Source organism: Microtus pennsylvanicus, chromosome 1 (assembly GCF_037038515.1).
Source record: "Microtus pennsylvanicus isolate mMicPen1 chromosome 1, mMicPen1.hap1, whole genome shotgun sequence".
Lineage (NCBI taxonomy): Eukaryota > Metazoa > Chordata > Mammalia > Rodentia > Cricetidae > Microtus > Microtus pennsylvanicus.
Window position 1 is genome coordinate 111,589,023 of NC_134579.1, and position 27,377 is coordinate 111,616,399.

The 27,377-nt window shown below is 45.7% G+C and overlaps 1 protein-coding gene across 1 annotated transcript in view; it reads right to left on the reverse strand.

Moving 5' to 3' along the window:
- Positions 1-1,017: 1,017 nt before the first annotated feature.
- Tmem132b (transmembrane protein 132B) overlaps positions 1,018-27,377 on the reverse strand; it is a 287,729-nt gene continuing 261,369 nt past the window's right edge. The window contains exons 6-9 of the mRNA XM_075978132.1: positions 14,579-14,784; positions 9,859-10,129; positions 7,636-7,827; positions 1,018-6,745 (exon numbers count right to left, since the gene is read on the reverse strand). Of these exons, the coding sequence (XP_075834247.1) occupies positions 5,609-6,745; positions 7,636-7,827; positions 9,859-10,129; positions 14,579-14,784 (1,806 nt within the window). The 3' untranslated portion in view covers positions 1,018-5,608. The remainder of the gene's footprint in view (positions 6,746-7,635; positions 7,828-9,858; positions 10,130-14,578; positions 14,785-27,377) is intronic.

Below are 27,377 nucleotides of genomic sequence, written 5' to 3' on the forward strand. Positions count from 1 at the left end.
GTATCACCTGTCATAATTGTATAAAACCAGCAAGAAATGAGCAGGCACTAAAGATTTCGACACCAAAAGAATCTGCAAAACAGTATTGTGTTTGCCCTCAGGCATCTAAAAAATCTAAACAGAAAGGTCCTTCCTTTGACCATCTCATTTCATGCTTTCTTCCTTTCATTTTGGGGGAGATTTTACCAAATGGAGTACAGCTACTCTGAGGTCTTAGCACACTGGTCTATGACTCACCCCTCCTAGAAAGCTATTAGTGGGAAGCAATTGCCCCAAATGGACCTGTGTACCCGGGAGAGTGCTGGGGCTCATTTGCAGCCAGCATTCAAAGCAAGAACACAACTCCAAGTCTCCAGAAGCCAGCGTCTGTACCCAGTTTCTTAACTGATGTCTTCAGGGCCCAATAAAAGATCAGAGGTGGCATGAGGCATTGCCAAGGCATTACCAGGAGACGTCCTCATTCATCCTGAAGGAAATGGGGGCAGTTTCGGGATTCTCATGGCCCTCAGACAAATTGCTCACTCGGAAGAGCTGTATACTAAAAGAATGATCTCCACCAACACAGAAAGACCAACACATCTTTCAAGTCCCAGAAGGTTTTGTTTTGTTTTGTGAGATAAAGGTTTAGAGGCTGGAGAGATGACCTAACAGTTAAGAGCCCTTTCAGTCCTTGCTGAGGACTTGGGCTCAGTTCCCAGCATCTACTTTAGGCGGCTCTCAACTGCTTATAATGCCAGTTCCAGGTGATCTAAAGGCCCCATCTGGCCTCCACAGATACTGTGCTCATATGCGCAATCCCCTCGCCACACACACATGCACAAACATACTTTTAAAAATAAAGTATTTTTAAGTAAAGCCTTTCTAGAGCACATTTTCTTTTCATGTCCATGTAGTGATGTGTCAAGGCTGTTAAACTCTCTGAAAAGAAAAAAAAAAGCCCACTTCTATAAATATAACCCATGACATGAATACCAAAACTCAATAAAGAGCACACAACCAAAATAATACAACGATTGAAGAATGTTCAAATGTTTATTTCCATGTTAAAAATGGTGAGTTACCCTGTGGTTAGAATATACCTTTATGCTGAAAAATGAAGTCATTTTATTTCTGAAATATTTCCAGTAAAGGGAGGGGGAGGAAAAAATTCAGAAAGTAATGAAGAGTAAGATCAAAATGTTCTGGAAGATTCCATCAGCAATCCCAGCATGAGCCACAATCTCCTTTCCGGGTCAGAATCCCTAACTGGGTGTATTTGTCAATGTCAGGCCCCGATGCTCTTCCCATCATCCATTTAAATATTGTTGAGCTGGATGTCTGTACACTTAAAGGCTAAAGTTTCACATGCTTTTATTTTTAAATGTATTTATTCCAATACACCGTTCACAGTTTCATTATATTGCCTATATTACATACAAAAATATCTGCTGTCTGTATTTCAGCAAAACTTTGTCCCACCGTCCACCCTCTATGGGACAGATGAGATGTATTACATTATACAAATATGGTTTTGATGGAGGAGAAAGGTGCGATTCATAAACCATCTGTGGCGTCATTTACAGAGACCTGGATGGAGAAACGTGACTCTCTTTACATGACCAGAGTAGAAAACCAATGGGCTGAAGATAGGATTTGGAAATACTGCCTGTGGTCACTGTAGGGGACCAGGGGACTCCTCACTGATAGACACAGCTTCACTGTGGTGTCAACCCTTTCTTTTGAACTTTCTCCTTTCTTTCTCTCTCTTTCTGTATGTGTGCGCGCGTGCACGTATGTGTGCACGCACACACATGCATGAACGCATGGAATCACATGTATAGACCCTCAGATGATACTCCTCAGGCATCACCCACCTTTGTGTTGAGACAGGGTCTCTGACTGTGATCTGGAACTTGAATATTAGGCAAGGCTGGCTGAAAAGGAAGCCTCAGGTGCCTGTCTGTCCCCACCCCTCTCATGCTGGGATTATAAGCATACCACCACACCTGGATTTTTATGTGGGTTCTGGGGGGCGCGAATTGCAGCCCTTAGACTTACACAGCAAAGTTTACAGACTGAATTCTTTCTTTCTCTCTCTCTCTCCAGCCCCGAGAAGAGTGAGACAGAAAAACGTTGATCAGAATACCCAAAGGGGACTTCCTAAACCTTAAATGAGTTACAAATTACTTCCATCCATAGGTGTGGCCAAGGAGTAAAATAAAACCAATGCATGTCTTGGTTGTATTCATGTCTATAAAAAGAAATGTCTGCCTAGACAGCTAAGAATCACCACAGTCTGGGGCTGTACCCTGACATGCATGCCAGACAGACAGCTTTCTAACATTAGTTAGTTGCTGCTTTCTGGCCAAAGCTCCCACTGTATTTATGAGTCTCTTAAACCCAGCACACCTGCCATTCAGCTCCAGTTCTTTGGTGTGGCACCTGCCTCTTGAGTCCCTATGCCTTGATCCCAAAAGCACCACGGGCGGATCTTGAAGACAGTAACACCATTGTCTGAACGTCCTGGGTCACACTACCTTTGTCTGTCCCGTGTCTCAACCTCTCTCTCTGTGGCCAGAGAACCTATAGCCTGTTGCTCTCTCCTGACTCTCCCGGGATGGATCTGAGCATAGACATCATTCTTGTGGCAGAGCAAGGGACTTGATAAAATATGTCTGGCTAGGTTAAATAATCATAAATATATATGAAATAAATATATCAAGAGTTATAATTTGGATATCTCAACCATGAAAACTGAAGTCCAGGCCAATTGATGACCCTGGGAAACTGGATATTAAGGCTTGATGATTTACGCCATCTCCCCGATTCTAGTTCAGGTTTTTTAGGGGCTAGCATAAACATCATAGCTGACTTGGAAGAAAATCAGGAGAGATAACCACAAGTTTATGAGCCGCAGGAGATCTTTAGAGCATAAGATGCTGCCAGGATGCTGTGATGCTGCATCCTGCCCAAGCCGAATCTGAGAATGACTGACAGGCTCTTTTGATTCCCACCAAGCGACTGAGTCCGTGACTCCTTGGTATCCACACACACAGAGATGTGGATACATGTGTTCACGTTGTATCTTCATGTACATACATAACTGTGTGTCACATGTTAAAAGGGTCGTCTCCCTCAGAACCTGCCACTTGGCTTTGATTTGAAGTGGTGGTGTCCTAACACAAAGACACATTGAAATGTGCACTGAGGCCAATTCTCTGAGTGTCTAAGAGGCCTACGGAGGCATCTTCAGAACCATGGTCAGCTCCTCCCCGCCCACTTCCAGTCTGTCAATCACAGGAAGTCCTTACTTGTGCTGCCCATGCTAATTTCCTGATAAGCTATAGGCAAGCCCAAGGCTCCAGCTAATCAACAGTAGGCAGCCTTCTTTGTCTGTCCCTGATTCCAGGTGGGTACCTCACTATTGGTTCCCACTATTTCTGTGACGGGAGATGGGATCAAAAACAGCTCATACAAAGAGCTGCACTTATCTAGAACTCGGCTGCCCTGCCCAAGTGGTTTGGGGCTACCCACCCCCGCCCCAACCTTTCTAGAAGCAGGCGGCTAACTAGAGCGCTCTAAGCAGCCGCAGATGTGAGCCAAGCTTGTGCAATACCTTCATCCTCTGGCTTCATTTTCTAGACAAAGGTTTCGGGGACCCCAGCAGTTTCAGTTCTTAGAGCCATTCTAATCACAGAAGCGAGCAAGCACAGTTCTGGAGGCTGAAGCACATGGCCTGCATGCCCAAGCCTGTTTGTCAACACACTGCAGTGCGGGGAGTGGGAGAGGCAGGGAGAAGATCTTAGCTGTCCAGTCATGGCTACGGGAGGAAAGGCTTCCCTATTTCCAGCCTGCACATATACAAAATGAGAGCAGAGGGATGAAAACATCTCCTCTGAGAGGCTCAGATAGCAGCCCTTGACATCAGTGGTCTCCTGCGTGTGCTTCCTGCTTGGGGCCTTTGAAAAATCCCATTGTTGAGAGCTGACCATGATGCGGTGAGTTCACAATGAGGCATACTAGTCAAATGTCTGATTTTCTAGTTACGTCATTGTGATAAACAAAAATGTCACATTTGCCAAGCCAAAATCTCTGCCTTTCTTGAGACTTCATGATGCTTGTAAACAGCACTTTTATTGAAAATTATGCAAAAAGTATTTTTTTTCTCTTGCAACTTTGATTTAATAACATAGTTTGTAACAGCTGATTCTTGGGCTCTGGGACATTCATGTATAGTTATGGATTTGGAAAAACCATTGCTTTCTCTACCAAAAGATGCCTGAGATGGTTTCTTCTCTGTCAAAGTAACAAATGAGGGTGGTTTTTCTTTCAGTCCTTGTATGGATGATTTCTATATATTGCTAACTTAGAACATTGGTTTGTTTGTTTTATTTTAATCTGCAAAGTTGAGAGTTGAATATGAAGCTGTTTCTTCATGTCTTTTTTATGTAGATCAATCCTGCTTTTTAAAAGATTTGGGATTTTTTTCAAGTTATGTGTATGTGTGTCTGTGTATGTGCACATAAGTGCAGTACCCACAGTGGCCAGAAGAGGGCACAAGATCCCATGGATCTGGAGTTAGAAAAGGTTGTGGGCCACCATGTGGGTGCTGTGATCTGAACTCCAGGTCCTGTACAAGAGCAGCAAGTGCTCATAACCACCAAGCCATCTCTCCAGCCCTTCAATCCTGCCTTTTAGTTTAGTTTGAATAATACACTGTGTTGAACACAAAGGACTTATATCCATACTGTGATGTTGGAGTCTCTCTGCCCTCAGACCTGCACCCCCAGGAGATCTGCAAATAACTAACAAGCCGACAATGAAAACAGGTGTTTGTGACACAACTTTCTCCAAATTTGTTAAACTTCATATGGAAAAAAAGGAAACAAAAAGTTCTCTCTTCTGTGTCTTCAGTGAGACCTCTGCCACTGAGATATATAAGAATGTCCAATGGCAAGAAGAAGGACATAAAGCGTGAGGACATGTCGCTTAAACACTGTCCCCAGCAACAAAGTCTTTTAAAAAATGGCATCCTGTGTGAAGACCCAGAAATGACAGGACATGATGAGCCCCATAGAATAAAACTCACAGGAAGAACATCAGACACACTTCTCCTTTATGTGTTTCTGAAACAACCCCTCCCCCTCAAAAAATGTAAGGTCAAAAGAACAGGTACAAGTCCAAATGTATATAAAAATAATGAGCCTCACTCCCGACAACTAAGGAAGCTACATTCAGTCAATCTTCCACCACGGAGATTCGAACTTAGGCCACGCTCAATGAGCGTCCACTGTGCTTTAAAAGGGCTAGAAATAGAAAAACCACCATCCGGAACATTCCTAATTACACACGGCCATTGGTCATGAGGTGACTCACAGTGTCTGTGGGGTTGTGCCTACTGCTAGGCTGCTGCCTCTGGGTGACTCCCATCCCTGGGAGCCACTGTTTAGTAGACATCGTCCAGCTGGAGCCCCGGTTCTCTAAACTGCTGGTACCCACTCCCAGAGGGATCCCTCCAGACCCCACACCCTGACACTTTATAGAGTCACCCCCTATTGCTGATCAGACTCACTGCTCCACCGTCCAGAAAACAGAAGGCATAAGGTGAATACAAACATAAGAAAGGTCTTTACATCTGGTCTTGTAGTCTTTCCATGTAGTCTCTGAAGTCCTGCGAGTCCCCCAGCCCCATATCCTGGCAGACCCACTTAATGCTGTCATCACTGTCAAACAGGATGGAGTTGGTGTACGGGCCCCCATCCTCGGGGAGGATGGTGGTGTAGGAAGTAAACTTGACTCTCTTCCTCTTGGGGCCGGAAGAACTCATGGGTTCATTTTTCAGCTCCTTCTCATACACATAGTCAGGAGGTCTAAGCAGCTGACTGTGAAAAGTCTTCTGGGAACTGCCATTCAGCAGGAAGTTCCTCTCCTCGAACTGCAGGCCCCTGTCAAGCATGGTGGTGCACTCCTCCGAGGGGAGAGTGATGTCCACGGGGTTCTCCAGAAGTTCTACCTCATTCCCAAGCCAGACCCAGTCGTGGGAATGGGGAATGTTGCCTTGCTCACTGACTGCAAACCTTTTGTGTCTATACTTCCAAGCAAAGGCCACGCAGTTGATCAGGAAGACCAAGATGGCCAGACAGAAGACACAGAGCAGGGCGTACATGCCAATCTCCAAATCTGTTAAGCCCCTGGAGGTCATTGTGAGGTCGCCAGGGTTATTGGATTCTGGTAACTTCCCCTGAGTGGGGAAGCTTGTGAAGGCATCCGCTCCGCCTTTGAGCAGCTTTCCTCCCATGGGAGCCTGTGGGGTTGTGCTTTTGTTGGTCCTGTCCTCGCGGCCAACTGGTGCACCATGTTGGAACCACTCCTGGGCAGCTCGCTCCTGGCTTCCCTCGCGCTCTATGGAATTGCTGAGGTGGCCTTTGTATTCCCGGTTTATGCCCTCGATGTCATTGCTGCCTCCTTGCTGCTCATGCATCCCAGGTTCAAATCTGACCCTGACACTTCCTTTACCCACAGCGAGAGTACTCTTCCTCTTGTTCTTCTGACAAGATTCGCTGATTGACATTTCTAGCTTGATCAGGGGCCCTTGTCCTTCCCCCTCGGCAACTATGATTGGCCATCTGGTCTGAAGGTTTGGCTGGACGGACACCACCATTTCATCCAAGGAAGAAACGGTCAGTGAGAAATCCTTGGGATCATAAATGTCTAAAGGTGTTACTGAGCCATCACTGAACAAAATCCAGGAACTGACTATGGCTTCCTAAGGAAAACAAAACCAGAGCACAGTATTATAACTGGGTTCCTTCAAATTACAAACATGAATTCCTCTGGACATTATTGGCATCTGCAGATAAAGGAGAATTTCTGTATGTAATGGTCTTAGTTCTTTGTATGTCATGAACCTGTATCATTAACATGCTATCACCCACTGAAATAAGGTGCCAAGAATGCACTTGGATGAATACATTAAAGTGTAAATTAATTTATTGCATGCCTTCCCATGGAGTGTGACTTTGGCCTTTGAGGAGACACTCAGAAAGATCAGGTGATTTATCTGAATCAATTTCAGATGTAACCAATCAGGTTACCATTCAAGATGATGTCACTTGGAACATCATTTATCAGAAGGTCAGTGCTGACCCAGCAAAACCACTCTCAGAGGAAGTTCTTGGTAAATGAGGTGGTGTGTAACTGGTCTGATTGCATGGTACCATGCACCTGTCTCCTTTATAAATGTTTTGTGCATATTTAAAGACCCGGGGGCATCTTAGCATTGCCAATCTCTGTCATCAACAGGACAATCTGGTATCAATTAACCATTCTTGTTCAAGTAGCTGAAATGGAATCTCCAAGCCTCAAAAAACAATCACCTTCTCTCTGTTTGGCAGGAATGAGAACAGGGGATCCCTTGATCATGGTCTAGTAGCAAACCATGTGTAACACAGATCAACTCACGGGAAAACAAAGGCTACAGGAAGTTGTAGCTAAGTCCTGAGTGCTATCCTCAGAGACAGAGAGAAACTGGACAAGAAGCAAGGAGATTCAGGAACTGCCAGATCTGGTGGTGACATTCTTCTGGCCTCCTTCCAAGGAGTCATAATGGGTCAGAGCTAACTTCATGCACAGAACATAAGCCCCTGGGAATCTCACCTGCTGTGGGGCTTGTAGAACATCCTGAGCAGCCACCGTAGAGATGATGGCCCTCTTGTCTGCTTTGTGAGGCTGCAGGGAAAGGGACAAGCCAGCCACCAGTTGCACACCCAGTTCTGTGATGGTGACGCGATCATCCAGGACGATAACTGTCTTCTCAGCCAGGATGGAGTCAGAGAGAGGCGAGAGGACCTAATGTGCCATGCAGAGAAAGTGGGTATTTATTTAATGGGTTGTAGAAGGATAGGGAAAGGGGTAAGGGGAGAAGGGAGAAGAGCAGAGAGAGGCAGAGAAAGGGGGAGGGGGAGGAAGGGAGGGAGGGAGAGAGAGAGAGAGGAGGGGAGAGAAGAGGAGCCATGGCAGCAGCTCCCTCTTCAGAAGAAAGATGGAAATGAAGGGAAGCTCAGGCTGGAAGCAGAAGGAAGTTCCACTTGCCTCAGTGGATGGGAGAGGGAGTGAGTGGGGCTTGTCTCTTAAAGGGACAGGACAGACCATTACAATAGAAATAGAAGAAGTGAAGTTTTTTCAACAGCTTTTCAGCAGTTTCTGAGCATGCTGGATTAGTGGCACAGTCTCCAAGGAAGTGGCACTCAGCCCAGCTCTCTGTGCACATCCCCTCTAGTGGGCAGGTGGTTATCACTGAGCAATAATAACCACTTCATGGGACATTGGATAACCACTGAAAACCAGATCAAGTGGCATTTCCTAAGCAGCTATGGCTCCTAATACACCTTCTGCTGTACATCTGGAGGTGCAGCAATGTTTGATAGGTGGAATTATTTCTAGAATATTTCCCCAAGACTTCCTGCTTTCACTCACCCATGGCACCTGTGAAAAAAATAAAACTCTTTCCCTGAGTCTCCAATGCCACACAACACAGCCACCTGATAGCCAGGAGGGACTGAATCACCCAGGGAACCCAGTGTGGTTACCAGAGTTCTATGAGGTGGGTCAGGGAGGCTGTGTTCCCAACTAGTGACACAAAGAAACAGGGACACCCAGAGTCCCTGCTGACAATGCAGGAGCTCCATGAGAAGGAATGTACAGGGCTCCTGGCCGACAGCAGCCAGGAACCAGGGGCCTGGGTGCTAGAAGCAGAAAGAGTTTAGCATAAAATGCTTTTGTTTTGATGAGCCATTCAACTATGGTTCCTTCTTTATCTCTTATAAAAAATGTATTTTTAAATTCATTTTGTCTACTATCCTGGCTATAACACAGACAATGGTTAAACTGTAAGGCTGAAGTGGGTTTATCTTTTAGAACATTTACTACTATCTACTCTGCTATGCAAGAATTAAAATACTGTGGCCAGCAAGATGGCACAGTGGGTAAAGGCACTTGCTACACAAGCCTAGTGACCTGAGTTCAATTCACAGAACCCACATAAAGGTGGAACAGAAGAATCAATTCCACAAAAGTTGTCTTTTGCCCTCCAAATACCCACACTTTGTGGCATACCCCCATATAAACACAATTACAATATTAATAAATAAAACTATTTTTTAAAAAATCTAGAAGCTTTTACTGCAAAGAAATAATTTCTGGTAACATGTATTTAATTTAGCTTTCTCTGATAAAGGAGATATTTTCTATACTCTAAAAATCAGAAGAACTTTTTTAACTTAAAATAGTTTTTTGATCATTTCAGGGATGTATTTTGATCACTTTTGCCCTCTTCCCATTCTCCCACTCCCTTCCCCACCCAATCCAACATTATGTCCTCTTTACTGGTTTAAAAACCCAAGTTTAATTTGTAGCAGCTGTAAGTCACTGGGTGTGTGGTCTCCACTGGAGCGTTGAGTGACCAGGGGCCACCTGCTTAAAGAAAAGATTCTCCTCTCAGGGGATCCTCCACAAGGGGTTGGACCTCTGTCTGCCCCCTACTTCCTCATGCCGGATTCTGTCTGCCCCCTACTTTCTCATGCCGGATTCTGTCTGTCTTGAGCTCGCTCAGGTCTTATGCATGTTGTCCAACCCCTGTGGTGTCATATGTATATCTGCCCTGTCGTTTCTGGGAAACACGGTTCCCTTGTCATTGCCCATGTGCCCTGGTGAACAGACTCACGCGCAGACAGGCCTAACATGTGTCCTTTGATGCACGCTGGTGTATGACATGCACACATACGATGTATCCCAGAGCTGTATAACATCAGTTAACTACGGAATCACCGATGTTGGGGGAGAGTGGCAAAGAACCCCCACACCCATCCCACCCCACAATACCTGCACAGTAGTGATGCCCGGCTCCCGCCCTGCCAGGATCCTGCCATCCTGTAACTGGGCAATTTTCGGTTCCTCCACCTTCACAAAGTCGGTTACAAGGTCGGTGATGTCAAACTGCCAGTCAGGGCCCAGCATGTAGGTCAGCTGACCCAGGTCAGGTGACTCGGCTACAAACTGGGTGAGAACTCGCACCAGGGCATGCTGGTACTGCAGGGTGCACCCTCGCCCCTTCTTCTCCTCGTCCTCCTCATCATCACTCTCCCGGGTGGGCCTGGAGCACAAAGAAAACAAAATGGACTAAGCCTCCTCCTTAGAGGAAAACCTTACCTGCCCTCAACTCGGCCTGACTGTCAGAGGGAATGTGGCACATTTTATCCTACTAGGTCTCCTCATCCATTGGTTCATTCACTCACCAATGAATGAACGAATTCACCCATTCATCTATCTCTCTCTCTTCCTCCTTCCCTTCTTCTATTTTTCCCATCCCTGTCAACAGCTTGCCCAGAGAAATCTTCTATGTCTCTTCAATTCTAGAACTTGCCCTGTGACCTCCCAGGGGAGGATTTTGCTGACTGCTCTGTGGATAGAAACCATGTCAGGAAGAGCAGAGCAGCAACCATGACAACTCCTGCCCGGTAGAGTTAGACAGACCACAGCCTGTTCTCCCAGAGTGACACTGACATCCCTGTGCAATGAGTTAGAAGACCATGAGGTCTGCCCCCTGTGATAGACAGACAGACATCACTGTGGTCATACATCATTAACTCATTCAGCCTTCACAGAACCTGGAGACTGAGGTTTAGTTCTTGCCCCAATCTGATAAGGAAAGCAAGATGGGGAGAACAAAGACCCCTCAAGCAAGGCCACAAAATGGGTCATCTGCAGAGGTGAGGCTACCTGCCCCCACGTGTGCTGTCTCCTTTTCTAGGTCCCTTCCATCCTTCCACACAGTGGCTGTAGGCAAACCAAGTGGTCCAGCCAACTGCTAACCACAGGTTTGAACCCAATTGCCTTTGATTTCTGAAACAATTTTCTGTTCCTTTAAGGTCTGAGAACAACACAGGAAGGTACATAAGAACTCCCCAGCACCACCTTAGAGCAATTCCAGGACCCCAAAGAGGTGGAAAGTTATCTTTATTGGTAAGAAAGATGGTTCTGGCAGGACAAAAGGATGTAGCATTAAAAAACAGAGTGGCGTACTCACTATGATTGCATGTGGTATGGCCCACACAGGCTTGTGGTTCTGAATACTTGGTCCTCAGCAGGTTTGGGAGGTTGTAGAGACCCAGAACCTAGCTGGAGGCATTGGGGTCTGAAAGGACATCCTTGCTCTTGGTCCACACCGTTTCCTGATTTCCCTACTGTGAACAAGCAGCCTCCTACTCCCACTGCCGTGCCTTCCCCATCGTGAGCGGAGAGAACCCCCTCCACACCCGGGTTGTTTTAATCACATATTTGATCAGAGCAACAGGAAAAGTAACCAGTAAGTGAGAAAAACCTATTATCTTTTTCTTTCCAGTCCTTTAGGATACGTCACAGAGACAGGATCTGCTTCGTGCGTGGGTGTCACCGATGATTTCTCTTAGAGAAGAAACCCACACAGACCCCCAACGACATCCGCAGCATTCAATAACACGTCCATGTTTTCTTTGCCTTGTCTTTGAGGTTGTAGTAAATGATGCTGCTGGGGAATCTGTGCGAGCGATGTGAATTTCCCCGTAACTAAACAGACAGAATTGAAAGGCTATCTTAAACCCATCAGAGAGCCACGCTGCGACGGTGTGGGCTAATCATCACCAGTGGGACGGTGACATATTTAAGATCTCTCCTTTGTTTTTAACTCTCAGAATTGTCAACATGCTATGTTGTTGTGCGGATTTCTTAGGGTTTTGGCCCACCGGTGGTTTCCTTGGATGTTTGCTTCTATATGCTTATATGATTTTGCCAGATTCGGTCAGTTTTCGCCAATGCGCTCTCAGTCCCACATCGTTGTTCTCCCCTTAGATTCTAGTTCCAGGTGTTTTAGACATCTTGTCACTGTCTTACAAGTGTCTCATGTTCTGCCCAACTGATTTTGGATGTTACCTAGGCTGAGTTTTATCTTCCATCCCTAAGTTTATTGGCCTTACTCGGCCATCCTTCCTGGGCCACTGAGCCTACCCACTGGGGGTTTCCTCCAGTTACTTCTCCTTGCTGAGACAGCCTACTTTCTCAGTGTTGCTGAGGCTGTTTCTGTAGCAAGTACTTTCCTCAAGATAACAAGCGATTTCAATATGACAATCCACATGTTTTCTATATTGTGATTTAAAACACACACACACGCTGATGCTGCTAGGAATCCACTTCAGTTACATTTGCTCCGGTTTGGCACACGGGTTCCAGCTTCAACGGTGTTTTGGAGTTTAGAAGCCATCAGTGGTGTTGTGGTCTCAGTGCTGTTCCTGATTGTCCTCACTCCTATTTCATCCCTGCTGATTTTTCTCAAGGGGTAATATGCCCCTCCATGTTCAGGGAAACAGGTGGAAGGTGTCAGTCATGCAGGTGGTACCACTTCACTGTGCTGACCCTTCATGTTTCAGAGAAGGAGCCTGGAGCCTAGTGCTGGGCCTTCGTGGTACCCAAGTCTATGTTTCAAAGCATGTCTGAGGGTTCCCATCACTCGTCATCTGGAAAAGCTGATTGCTTCAACACCATTGGGTACCTGTTCTCTTCTGTTCCACAGCCCTCGCCTCTGTTTACCTCTCCTCTCGAATTTAACTGTAAGAAGCAAGGAGAATCCGGGGCACACATTCAGTGCTTTGCCTGGAAATCTCAGCTCCACGGCTAGCTTTACTTGTTTTCCATGTAACTACAGGGCACAGCACTCTGGCATTCTGTAGCAGCCAAAGGAGCATCTATGTTCCCCCACACGCTCTGCACACTCACCAGGGCTGTTTTCTAAGCTCACTCTTGTTGAGGATGATTTCTATCTCCAACCGGGTGATGGGAGCTTTCCCACAATGCTCTGTGCAATCGAGCCCATTGTCAACACCTTCGCCACCCATGAGTCTATGAAGAGTCTGCCAAAGGCCACGGTGTTTCTCCAGATACTTGCACCCTCCGCCCACTGTCTGCTTCAAAGACTCCCTCCCTGAGGTGTTACAGCTGCACTCCAAAGCGGGTAACAATATATGGGTTACTTTCTTCCTTTGTGGCATAACAGAATGTCCATAAATCTTACAGTTTCAAAACACCATCCATTGGCTTGCTTGCAGGTCTGTGAGTCACGGTCCAACCAGGCTCAAATGGGGGAGTTCTGCGTAGACTCAGAAACTGAAGTCAAGATGTCAGCCAGGCTCTTACCTGAAGCTGCTGGGATGGGAAGCATTTACATCTAGACAGCCAGGGTGGTTAAGGTGTTACATGTAGTGATCAATGTCTACAGTTAGAAAATTTCCTACAATGGCCTGTGCTCATCATGAAGGGTTCCTGCATCCTACAGGCTCCATCGCTTTCTATGGTGCAATATTTCATCCATCTTCAAGGCCAGTCATCACTCTGTCAAGTGGTCCTCACCCAGCTCCAACCTCTCCAATGTCCTTCTATCATCAGCTGGAGGGGAGGCCCTGCATTAAGGGCCTCATCTGATGGATCTGGCCTTCCTGGATCATCCCCACATCCTAAGATAGATTGGTGGCTGGCTGTAATTGCATCTGTAAAGTCTCCTTGGCACAGCACCAGATTTAACACTTGACTGGATTTTTAATTTAATTTCCGTTGCTGCCATAAAATACCCTGAGGAAAAGCAACTTAGGGAAGAAAGGGTTGATTTTTGTCTCACAGTTCCTGTGGGATATAGTCCATCATGGTGAGGAAGGCATGGCCACAAGGGCTAAAACGAAAATGGTCGATTAGATTGTACACATACTCAGGAAGCGGAGTAGACTAAAAACAGGAAGTGGGGTATACTCTCAAAGCTCCCCCAGGGATATACTTTCCCCCAGAAAGACTCTGCCTCCTAAAGGTTTCATAAACTTCCAAAACAGCGCCGCCTGCTGGGGACCTAGTGTTTAAACACATGAGCCTATGGGGGACAGTCTCATTCATGTGGGGGACACTCCCACTCAAACCCCTTACATCTGAATGAGCAGCAGATGGGGAGTTTGATGCTAGCCACCCTGCCACACACACCACACACATCATTTCTCCAGACTCTTCAGACTTCTTGAAACATTGTTGCTCCCAGTTTATAGTTGAGGGAACTAGAGAACAAACAGGTGAAGTCACCAGGCCAGGGCTGTACCTTGGAGAAAGCAAGGCTAACATCCAGACAGTTTCATTTCCAACCATGCGATCTTATCCACATGATACCTCACTCCATGAGCGATGACTGGCAGTGAGGAAAGAGAAATAAATGACAAGCAAACAGCCGTTCGATGGACAGTGGGAAGTAGTTATTTTCTGAGTGCCAGGCTTTGTGTAGGTACCTCTTAGATCTCACATCACCCTCCTGCATCCCAGAAACTGTCTGTGAGGCTACCAGCATCACCACTGCTATTGCTACTATTACCTTTGATGTTATTTCCTCATGTCCAACTGCTAGTAATTACCCAAGTCAGATCGACAGGGGCCTGAGTCCAGGGCACTGTCAAACACTGCTGGAAGCCAAACCCAGTCCATGGCAGCACACCTCAGATGTTGTCTCCCACAGACACCTGGACCCCAGCAGCCTCTAACTCACCTCCTGTTGGAGGCCACCGGGATCCTCCAGCCCTTGATCTGGCTCAGCTCTGTGTCTGAGATCTCTATCTGCAGCGGCAGGCGGGGCACCCAGACGGTGACCTCCACCTGGGAGGTGAAGTGCTGGTGGGTGAAGTTCACGATGGTACCCACTTTGCTCTTCATCTCCTTCCCATTCACAAAGATGGCATCACAGGTGTTGGAGACCTTGGGAGAGAGGGCGAGAACACGGAGACACATTGGCAAGAGACACACCATACACACACCTTGACACCAGCAGAAGTTCACGCGCCTTGACAGCTCTGATTTATAAGGCACCAGAAGAGCAGGATGGGGACAAAGAGTAATTTGTAGGCACTCATTAGTGACAAATAACTGATAGACAGACTCCAGGAAAGCCGCTTTGCGTTAGGAAATACTGTCAAGTTAAACCATAAACATAATTTAAAGGAGTTCTGTAACCTCAGCTGCCTTTAGGGAGTGCGCTGTTTTCCTTACCTTACCTTTTCTTATGTGCTCAAACCACCACTAGTCGAGCCCCAGGTGTATCTTATTCCACTCTCGTACCACATTTGAAGATGCATAAAAGGTTTTAATGTTACTAAGAAAACGCTTTGTTCTGGCCATAAAGTGGAACATCTGAAAAAAGATCAAAGGGGCTGTGCTCTAGATTAAAACCCTGGTAGGCGGAGTGTTCATAGAATGCACTAGAAACACGAATGGAATCCATCCTGCAGACCATAACCTGCAGTTCCAAAAACTGGAGAGAAGGCGGTGGCATCACACAGCGGTCTCTCTCTCGGTACTTGGAGGTGCTCTAGTTCACTCACCGCCGTGGGGTCTTGCCAAACATGTCAGCTCCCTGCTCCGCTTCCCATCTCCTGGGTGAGCAAATAAGATGCTGTGGTCTTGTCTTCCATCGGGAAAGTGTCTTTGTGTGAAGTTCAGGGAAGGGGCTGAGGAGTCAAGGCTGGGAACCACAGCGAATTATAGACAATGAGGACCTGTGGTTTCATTGGAGAGATGAGAAGCCTAAGAAAATCAGTGTGGTCAGAGGTGCAAACTACGTGTGTGTGTGTGTGTGTGTGTGTGTGTGTGTGTGTGTGTGCGCGCATTTGTGCATTTGTGCATTTGTGCATTCGTGCATGTGCACGTGTATGTGTGTATCTCTCTCTCTGTGTGTGTGTGTGTGTGTGTGTGTGTGTGTGTGTGTGTGTCTGGAGAGCTCACTGATTGGGCAAGACTGGCTAGCCATTGAGCCCCTGGTATCCTCCCGTCTCTGCCTCCCCAGAGTTTAAATCACAAGCATACACCACTACACCTGGTTTTTCTCTCTGGATGCTGAGGATTGAACTCAGGTCCTTGTGCTTATGGGGTAAGCACTTTGCCAACTCATCCATCTCCCTGGTCCCTATTTGCAAATTATTACTCTGTCAAAGGAATGATATCTAAAATAAACAGGGACTTAAAAACCCAACTATAATGAAATCCCTCCAAATGCCCCACATCGGTTTAGGATAGATTTGCTGTTCAGAGTAGGAGATCACAGAGAGAAGGGGACCTTAGATGGTTATAGTCTGACCTAGCAGTAAAAGGACCTCAGACCTGGCTCCAGCTGCTCAGAGACAGGGATGATGGGAGGTTAAACACTTCATGGCAGAACAGCTGAAGTATTGTAGTTCAAATAACCTATTATATATTTTATGAGTATCCAAATCAGAGGACCTTGCAGGCTCCAACCACAGGGCAATGATAAGAAAATACAAATTGGGTTATCAGATTTGTATTGGGGTAGCCTACCCCACCACGCACCCACACACATGCACACAACCATTTTGCGTGAATTTATTTATTTGTTATTGTTGGGGTTTTTTTTGAGACAGGGTTTCTCAGTGTAGCCTTGGCTGTCCTGGAACTCTCTCTGTAGACCAGGCTAGCCTCAAACTCACAGAGATCCACCTGCCTCTGCCTCCCAAGTGCTGGGATTAAAGACATGAGCCACCACCGCCTGGCGTGAATTAATTTTTCAAATGTTTAAGGAGGTGGAAATGCTGGAAGCCTTCATTTGACCATTACACACTTCACACAAGTATGGAATTATCATACACTCACCCACAAATCTATACAACTAAAAGAACATTATTAAAAGAGCAATGACAGAAGAATCTGATGTCTCTCTTGAAGTTATCATCCCAATGAGGGGTTAAAACAGGGCCATTTCTCTTAGCTTCTCAACTTCAGTAAATGAATACTCTTTTCCAGACTTCTCTTTGCTTTTCTAAAGGGGGAAATACAGCAATGAGCCCCAAAGCTGGCTGTCTCTCAGGACTTGTTGGTGAGGCTTAAGCATGTGCTGTTGAGCCCACAACCACGAAGAGAACAATTGGAACAAGACTTCCATTTAGAGCAGGGCACAGGACGGAGGACCATGCTCTTAAATTCTATAGTGCCCATGGTGCAGAATCTGACTTCTAGTCATTAGATTCTCAGGAAGGGGTGGAAGCCAATCACAAATAAAAGCCCTCCCTTTCTGCAAGAGCACTGAGCTGGGGAAAGGGGAGTTTCATGAGGTCATGATCTTTCCTGGACTCTCTTCACTCTGCCAAGAACATGGCGTCCTACCTTCAGTCAAGCCAAACCAGGCACCAGACAGTTTAACTGTTACCTTCTTCCTGCCTCAAAGGTTGGTCATCCATCCCTAGAACTTCCCCAATACACTTTCCTAGAATTCAGACCTCACCGTTCCTGTGTTCGCGAGTAATCCCTGACCCTTCCTGGTCAGCTGGCTCACACCCACAAGAAATTCCAGCTCAGCTCACTCTGACTGCATCTAACCATCAGGGACATGTTGGCTTTAGGAACTTCTGTCTTCAGAATGCAAATCACTTGGTTGAGAAAATGGGTCAGTCAGGAAAGCACCTGTCTTACAAAGATGAAGACCCAAGATCAATTCCTAGAACCTACAGTTTACAACATGAAAAGGAAGATGGGCTAGAGGGTGGATTCATGGGGCTTGCTGGCCAGTCAGACTAGCCTACTTGGCAAGTTCCAAGCCACTGAGAGGCTGTCTCAAATGAGGCAGGGGGAAGAACAGTGTGGCTCAGCAGGTGAAGGTAACTGCTGCCAAGCTGGGTACTTGCATTTACTTCACAATGATAAACACTCTCAATACGCCCTTGGTGGTTTTGCAGGGACACACATGCACTGCTCCATGTCTGTCCCCAACACAGCAGAGGACACGGAAGATGCTCAGGGCGTGACTACATCCCAGCTGTTGCCCCTGGCATCCCTTCCATCCAGGATGCCGATAGTAATGGTTGCCTAGGTAAGAAGGATCGGTGGGTGACTCAGCAAGGTTCTCCTGCTAAGCCATGAAGAAACATGAAAGTCGGCCTGAGGAGTCAACTTAGTCCTATAGCGCTTGCAATCCAAGGGTGAGGAAGTGAGTTCCAGCACAGAACCCACACCTAAAAATATAATAAAATAATAAAAGCATTTGTGACGTATGCTGGTAACCCCGGTGTGGAGAAGGTGCAGACAGGAGGAACTGAGAGCCAAGTCTAGTCTCCTGTCAAGTCCCAGGCCAAAGAGAGACCTTGTCTCAAAAACAAGTTAGATAGCACCTGAGGAATGGGGTGTATGTACCTGTACACACCTATACTCAAGCACACACATGCATGCACACATACACACACACACATGATATGATAAAAATAAATGAAATTTATTCAATACATTGTGGATGGAAACAGATCAGTAAAAGACACAGGGCTTGAAGCTGATAAACACTTGTGACCTGGGAATTCCAATGCTCAGTGTGTTCCTTTCACTAGGAACTGAGATTGCAACATGGAATAACTACCTGTTAGGTAGAGAAAACATAACAGTATAAAATCCAAGTTCCCACTCCCATCATTCATTTAGCTAAAAAAAAAAATTACATGTATGGGTGTTTTGCCTGCATGCATGGGGATGGGGGGGGGATGCACCATGTGGGTGCAGTGCCTTCAGAGGCCAGAAGAGGGCATCAGATCCCCTGGAACTGGAGTCACAGAAGGTCATGCGCTGTCCTGTGAGTGCTGGGACCTGAACTCAAGTCCTCTGCAAGAACAGCAAATGCTCTTAACTGCTCAGTCGACTCTCCAGTCCCCATCATTCATCTAAATGAAAACTTTAGGATTCTCTGAGGCCCAAGGGGAGCACTGAGAACCAAAACCTATCCATCCTCATATAAGAAGAGCAGAGGCCAGGAGCAGAAGATGGAAAAAAGGCTAAGCCATGTCACGTTCATCTTCCAATGTGTGTAAAACAGTTTGTAAAATGTCATCTCAGGAAATCTGCCTTTAGAAGTTAATATTTTTACTGTCAAGTTATTACACTTCTGCAACTCCATTATCTCAGGATAAAAGACACAAAACGGAGCTCTGAGATATGGGGATGACTCCTCAGGGGATCTCGGGAGTTGCTCATATCATTCTCCATTTGGGACAGCAGGAGGGATGAAGACTGGATCTCCTATCCTGCATTCAGCCTGTTATTGGCCCATGAGGCTGTGAACAGGGAAGAGGCAATGGGTAGTCTGCTGTGACCTTTCCCAACCCAAAGACTGTGCCTACACCACAGGATCAAAGAGGGTGCCTTTTACCAATCTGAACAAGAAAATCTAGAGATTACAGATTTAAACAGGCAGAGGATAAGTTGTCATAGAAACTAAACACTTTGTAGGTCTTACTGCATGTTGCAAAATCCACTAAGATGCAGCAGGGATTCAGAGGGTATTTATTTATTTATCTTTAATTTTTAAGTTGCTTTTAGCATGTGCGCACACACACATTTGGGAGGGAAAAGACAACTTGAAAGGGTCAGCTCTCTCCTTCCACCATGGGGTACTGGAGATCAAGCTCAGTTGTTAGGCTTGGTAGCAAGTGCCTTAATTATTATAGATTGGCTTTTGCTTTCTAGAATATACAAATGGAATCAGGATACATGTTCTTATCCCTGCTTTCTTCTATCACGATTTCAAGTTCAGTCCTTGCTATATGGTGGCCCCAGGCTTTCCTTTGGATCCTTCCATCCAGAGTCATAGAGAAGGTTCAACAACAGTTAATCAGCTTCTTCCAAGTAATACTATAATCATATGGGTTCCCAGGGCAAGGTCCACTGGGGAAGGACACTAAAGAGGGCTTCTCACTTCCCTCAAGTTATTCTAGCATTTGCTTCCCCACAAGAAAGTGTTTAAAGATTCTGTTCTAACCAGTCCAGTTGACATAGCAAGTTCCAGGTCAGCAAGAGCTACATTCTAAGTCCTTGTTGCAAAAATAAAAATTGTCCTGAGTTTATAGCTATAACTGCAGAAAGATTATTTATCCTCAACATTTATTCTTCCACATCAGAGCAGGATGCAATGTATAATTTATCACCTTAGTACTCTTTCAGGAAACCTTCACGTCCAGGGAGGGGCTACTGTGAGATCAGTACCACAGTCTGAGGTGCAGCAACCTAAGTCTTATCTGTTCTTCCTCTTACCATGCTGAACATGCTCCCTCTGAGTCTCTGGAGTTAAGACCCTTCAAGAATGGCCCTGAGGAACCTAAAATCTCTAGTTCTGTCACGCATTCATGATGTCTCTCAGAAGCCAAGTTAGGAAGCCCAGTGTGTTCTGCTACCATATAACCTTTCTCTGCCTGAGGCACCTCGTCTGTAGAATAGGAATAAAAAGTCCCTTTGTTTAACAGACCCTTTAGCATTGTTGAGACCTGGGAGCTATCCTAGGTGCTGAACACCGAGCAAGGCCAGACAGAATCTCCACCCTCATGGGATTTACAAGCTGGCCTGGGAGAGGTGCTTAATTTAAAGAATCACAAGAAGAAGGAGGAGGAGGGGGAAGGGGAGGAGGAGGAGGAGGAGGAGGAGGAGGAGGAGGAGGAGGAGGAGGAGGAGGAGAAGAAAGAAAGAAAGAAAGAAAGAAAGAAAGAAAGAAAGAAAGAAAGAAAGAAAGAACTTGGTCACAGAAAGGGCTTGAAAGAAAAAATAAAACAAGGAAAAGAACAGAAAATGAAGGCAGGGTGCCAAAGTGGTTAGACTGGAAATCATAGATGCTGCAAAACAGGCAGGATGGCAGCAGCTCACTTCTGAAACAAATAACTGTTCCATTATAACTCTATGCTCAGGGAAAAAGCCTATCAAAGACAAACTTTTCTAAAGTATTTTTACCAGACAAAAACTAATGGAATCGTTAACAGATTGAACTAACTGAAAAAATGTTCAAGTAAGGCCACAGAGCTGTACAGCGATTGAGAATGCATCCTGTTTTTACAGAAGATCTGAATTTGGATCCAAGCTCCCATGTCCTGTGGCTCACAACCACCTATTGCTCCAGCAGAATTTGTCGCCTCCCTCTGGCTTCCTTGAGCATTGCACACACGGTGACACACACATACACATATACAGATAACTAAAAATTAAAAAGGAGAAGACTTTGAAAAGGATGCTAAGGAATAAACATCTAAGGAGAAGACAAAATGAGTCAGAAATTCAATCTATACACAGAAATAAGAGCACAAGGAATGGAGTAATCTAAACAAGACTAAAATTAACATTTTTCAGAATCATAATTGCTCTTCAACATAAAAATAATAGTAATATATGTTCACATCTGAAGCAAATATAAAATAGATGGCAAGACGGAGCAGATGGGAAGGAGTAATTGGAAACATAAGATTTCACAGGCTATATATTAATACGTCTAAAGCAGTATTTACCCAAAGGGGAATTTGGATTCTTTGACACATATTGCAAATACCAGCTGTGGTGGAAACACATAAAACAACAGGTGTTTTAATTTTTTTTAAAATATCTCGATGCTGAGGATGGAATCCAGATTTTTGCATGTGCTGAGCATGCATTCTGTCACTGAGCCATGTCCTCAGCATAAAAATTTAATTTATAAAATGATAAAAAACAATAAGCTCACAAGTTGAGAAGAAGTGTTCAACTGGCCAGACGGGCAGCAGAAATGGGGAAGAGAAGCAGAGAGCAGATAGGAAAATAGATAACAGCAGGACAGCACCTTGCAATCTAATCCTACAGATAATAATTCCAAATGTGAATAATTTATGTGCATAAATTAATATATAGATCACCAAGCTGTTTTCTAAAACCCAGGTCCAAGCATATACTCTGTACAAGAAACTCATCATAAATTATAAAAGCATGGGGACAATAATGATAGATGAAGAGAGAGAGATCCTAAATTTCAAAGTCTGTATGAATCCCTAACAAGGAGATAAGAAGAGATGCTACATACAGAACAAGGAACCTGGGAGATGGCTCAGTTAATGAAGTACCTGCCACAGAAGCGTGAGAACCAGAGTTCTGACCCCCAGACCCTCACAGAAGTGTGGAATATTTGTGATGGTAGCACTGAGGAGTAACAGACAGGAGGATCCCCAAGACCCTGCCTCAAAAAATACGGTGGAGAATCACTGACGAAGACCCCTAATACTGACCTCATCTCTACATGCATGTACATATACCCATATGCATATGTGTACACACCCATGTTAAACATAGAAACAACACACACACACAAGGACCATGGTTACATTTTTCCAAATACATAGGTATATATGGGCAGAGCTTCAGTGTATAAGATACTAAAGCTAATGGAGAAAGCAATTACACCACTGGCTATGACATCTAACACACATTTCTCAGTAATGAAAATCAGTAGGCAAAGATGACCCGAACCAGCACCACCAACCCGTGTGAACTCATCAGAACTATGGAGAAGCAAAGTATACACTACTCCACTGGCCACAGGGTGAGTGCTCACTAAGAGAGCCTTGATTTTAGATGGCAGGTCAGGAAAATCAAGGCTGCGGATTCGCCACAGCAAGCCAGCTGTCACTGGCACCCTGCTAAAACACCCACAGGGTTTTTCAGCTTTGAAGTCATATACCTAGCATAAGCTTTGTGTGTGTTTTTCTTCTTTGTGGTATGCAACATCTCAGATTCAAAGTTTGGTATCTTTGTAATTTTAGCTATTTTGTTTTCAAACATTTCTGTAACCCATTATTTGGCTTTACACACACACACACACACACACACACACACACACACACACATACACGATCACTTAATGCCACCACACAGCAAATGCTTCTCCCTCCACTCCCCCTTTCCCCTCCCTCTCTCTTGCTAGATGGTTTCTCTTACTCGCTTGGTGATTCAGTTGGGGTAATTTCTCTTAACACATTCCACTTCATGGATTCTTCCCTTAGCTCTAACTACCCTGGTGAGAAGTTCACACATGCAAACATGGAGATCTGGTTCTAGAGAGATGGCTCCGTGTTGAGCTTGTGTTGCTCTTTTACAGGACCTGAATTCAGTTCTCAGCTCCATGGAACCTGATGACCCCTTCTGGCCTCCATAGGCATTACACTCACGTGAGCATGCACACACACACACAAATAAAACTGAAAATAAATCTTTTTAAAAATCAAAACCGATGCAGCTGTGCATTTTTATTTCTAGTATTCCTGTGTTATTTTTCTTATGATTTTAATCTCTGCTAAAAATTACCCATCTATTCATTTATGTTGTCTGTCATCTCCATTCCAGCTTTTAACATGTCGATCACAGTTATCCTACATTCTTGTCTGAAAATTCCACAATCTGAGTCAACTAATCTAATTATAAACATTTAATATCCTCCTCTGGGGTATGTCTTTACATCAATTTTTCATGTGTTTTGGACTTTTCATTTAAGGATGGATATGTTCAAACTCATGCAAAGAATGAGGAGATGAATTTTTTGTTCTAATCAGCAATGGGCATACCTGCCCCTTGAAGCCTTTGGTGATGAGGTTTACTAATCTACCCAAAGACTGGACTTGGTCTGAGATGTTAAGGTCATGCTCAGGGCACGAAGGGCTTCAGAGTCCTCTCCCCTCCCTCAAAATTAGAATGTGAGCCCATCTCCCGGGGTTTATTTTCTCAAGTCTTCTCTGCTGTGGCTTCAGATACCTCCATTGTTAGCCACAGAGTATCTGCCTCGTGGCTCTCCCAGCTGCAATCACTACTGTTTCTTCCTTGTGCATTTTTGTTTATTGGAAACCTAGGGCTGCATTCTCTGGTGTTCCTGGGCCTCAGACGCAGGTTGTACCCACACTGTGGAGAATGTGGCCAGAGAGGATGAGTCCCCATCCATTGCTATGATAAAATAGGCTGACAAAAAGCAGTGTAGGAGGGAAGAGTTTATTCCACTCACAATTCCAGGCTACAGACCATTGCTGTCAGTAGATCACAGTGTCTGGAGCATGAGACAGCTGATCACATCACAGTCACAGAAGAACAGAGAGGAAGGAATGTGTGTGTGTGTTCACTTGCTTGCTTCATTTTTACATAGTTCAGGGGTCAAACCACAGAATAGTCCCTACCACTTAGCTCACATTCAAGGGTGGTCTTACCACTTCAATTGAGACAACCACATGCCCGCCAGCCAAACTGATCTGAGCAATCCCTCATTGAGATTCTCTTCATAGGTGATTCCAGTTTGTGCCAGCTGACGGCTAAAGTTGACTATCATGCCATTTTAGAAGCACAAGGAGTTCACGACATATCTGAAACTAAAATCCAGAGCCATCTCAGGGTCATCACTGCTTCACTGGGCTCTAAGCAAGGCTCTAGAGACAGAGAAAGTCTGGGACCTATGTTGAGGAGATCCAGCTGAGCTGTGAAGGTGCCTGGTGCAACGCTAATGACACATGGTACTCATGGGCTTGGGCCTGGCTGGCTGTGTCTATTCCAAAGAAAGAACAAGATGGGGTTGCTGCTCATAGTGACTTGAGATCCAAGAGGACTCACTGCTCCTGCCCTCACCATGGAGGAAAGAAGGTGATTTCCATCACTTACCTCTAGAAAAAGCATTGCCCACATCACGCTCAGCACGGCCCATCCCTACTCTCCATACGGGCATGATCCCGAACACAGACGCCCCTTATGAGGACTCCACGAGGCTAGGCCTGTGACCCCACGCAAAGTGCTTGTCTGTATGATTTTTCATTTGTGCATTCCATCCCAGCAAGTTTATTAAGAAGTACAGCATCATATATACTATTGCAGGGGTTGTGAGGACCAAGGTCAGCAGAGAGCTAACTAAGACAATGTTGGAAAGAGAACACGGGATACCTTAGAAACAACTGTGTAAGAACTGCCACAGCCCAGGGAGAAGAGTTGGAATCCCAGAATTGCAGCCTTGACTATTCATCCTCACACCGGTCTTGCTATGTCTGCTCCCGGACAAAGGACACAGAAATAAAGTTCCCTTTGTCCTTTCATAAGAGCCTCTGTGAAAGTCTTGGCTCCCCACAATCTCTCTAGAAGATACTTAATTTACTCAGAAACTTTGCTTTTATGTGACTAATTTATGCACACACCCCAAGCACCTTGACTTCCTGACCCACACCTGTGCTGCAGGCCCCTGCCTAACAAGTCTCTCCCAGATGACTTGGCCTAAGTTATCAGCTTATGCAAAACTTCCTAGTCCCGGTTATTGCTTTTGTCTTCCTTCTTTCTGATCCTGTGTCCTCCCACTTGACACTGCACCATTCAGAGACCCTTACTCCTGTATGTTTAGGTCAAGGGATAAAGAGAGAATCAGGATCAAGCTTCTGGCGCATGCATGCCTATAATCGCCCACATTTAGGAAACTGAGGAAGGAGGATTGTCACAAGTTTGAGGGCAGCCTGGGCTACATCAGAGAGTGGGGGGTATGAATAGAGGGAAGAAGAGAGAGGGAAGAAAGGGGAGAGGGAGACAGAGGGAAAAAGGGAAGAAAGAAGGAAAGGAGTGAGACAGAACCCTTTTCCGGGTTTGTTTCTTTAAAACATTTCAAAACTGCTTACGCTTTTGTTATCATCTGGTTTTAGGAAAAGAAACCTATGAGTCAGACAGATGCCTAGGTTGGTAGTTTGCTTGCATAAAGGCAAGAGTAAATCCCTCTCATCTTTTTTTTTTTAAGCCAAGTGAAACAACCAACATACATGCATAATCACAGAGGTGGAGACAGGCAAATCCTTGGGCCTCAGAGGTCAGTCAACCTAGATGAATCATGGAGTTCTAGGTTCTGTGAGAGACTGCCTCCAAAATGGACAAACCAAAAACAGGGTCCATGGCAGCAGAGGATGAACAACACCTACGGCTGTCCTCTGGCCTCCCTGCACTCTGACACACATATGCATTGCACCCGCATATGCATGAGCACACACGTACTCATACAAAGAGAGAACTATGAAGATAAGGTCAGCCTCAAGGGCCGAGAGTTTTCCTCTCCAGTCTTAAAAGGGAAAAGTCGACACAGACAGCAATCTACCCACCACCTGCTTCAGAGCATCGTAGGAAGGACTCTGCTCAAAGACCCAGCAGGGCCAAGTTTGTCCACTGCTGCCAAAAGGCAGCTAGAGGTCCAGGCTCACAGCCGCTGGAAAGATTTCCAAAGAGCTCTTTGACTTAGTTCTCTCATTCCAGGCCCTCAATCTGTTGCATATTTACTCTGTCCCTAAATATTACCACCATTGTTTTGCCCCCCACTGTCTCTGTGTGTCTCTATGTCTCACTGTCTATCTCTGTCTGTTTCTCTCTTTCTGTGTGTATGTGCGCACATGCATGCACGCCCATGATCACACATACACACACTCTAAGTCTGGCTGGCTTGTGAGCCCCCGGGGATCCACTTGTCTCCACGTTCCAAGCTGTAGGGTTACAAGTATGTGCAATCCTGCTAACTTCCTTACCTGGGCTCTGGGGATTAAACCAGATCTCCTCAGCCCACTTAGGGCTCTTTTGTGACAAAGGACAGAACCTCTTGCAAGGATAGGAGAGCTTCCTCACGATTACTAGATTCTGCTCAAACCACAGGCTTGAACTGGAGCCTAGGAACAGAAGGGCATGGCCCCTGTCCCCCTGCCTCAGCTCTGTCCCCTCCAGTTTCCACCTCTCACTTTGAACAATGGTTAACCCTTCCTCCCTTGTTCCAGAACACACACCCTGTGATGGGCACTTTACCCATTAACAGTTGCAACCAATACTAACTGATCTCAAATCCCCCGAGAGTTGAATTGGCCAACTCAGCTGGCTCCACATGTAAACATGGCTGCCAGCAGCCCACTCGCACGTATGAGAAGAGGCGAGAGGAGGTAATTATCAGAAAGAAAGAAAAATCAGAAAAGGAAGGGTAATTATCGCAACCTGGGAAGGAAGCCCACAAGGTGTCCACCATGTTGATATAATTAAGTGAGTGAGAATTCCAAACCAGCTGCTTTCTCATTAGTGGGCATGGACACTGTGCTCCCTGGGAGCCAAGAGGCACAGCACAGTATTTCCTGACACCGTGCTCCCTGGGAGCCAAGAGGCACCGCATGGCATTTCCTCATTTTTGGTTCCCATTGTGCAAACTTCTCTCTTCTTCTCAGATAATAATCACTCTATCTCTCGCCCAAGCTCTGCTATGCACAAACTCCCCTTCTTTGTGGAGGAGAGGGAGTCAGGCAGGCTGCGACTCTATGGGTCATCTGTTAGGGTCTGGCTATGGATGCATGTTCTGCTAACTTCAGCAGCCACAATTTGGGGGCAGAACCAGTCCTGCGAAGCCCTAGCCATTACATATTGAAGTTCTCTTCCCTGTCTTAAAGAGATCACCTCTGAAGTGTTTCTCCTTCAGACACCTGCAAAAAGGGTGGGGTCCTGTGATCAGAGGACATTGTCCTTAGCTATCCCAGCACATCACAGGGGCTCCTGGT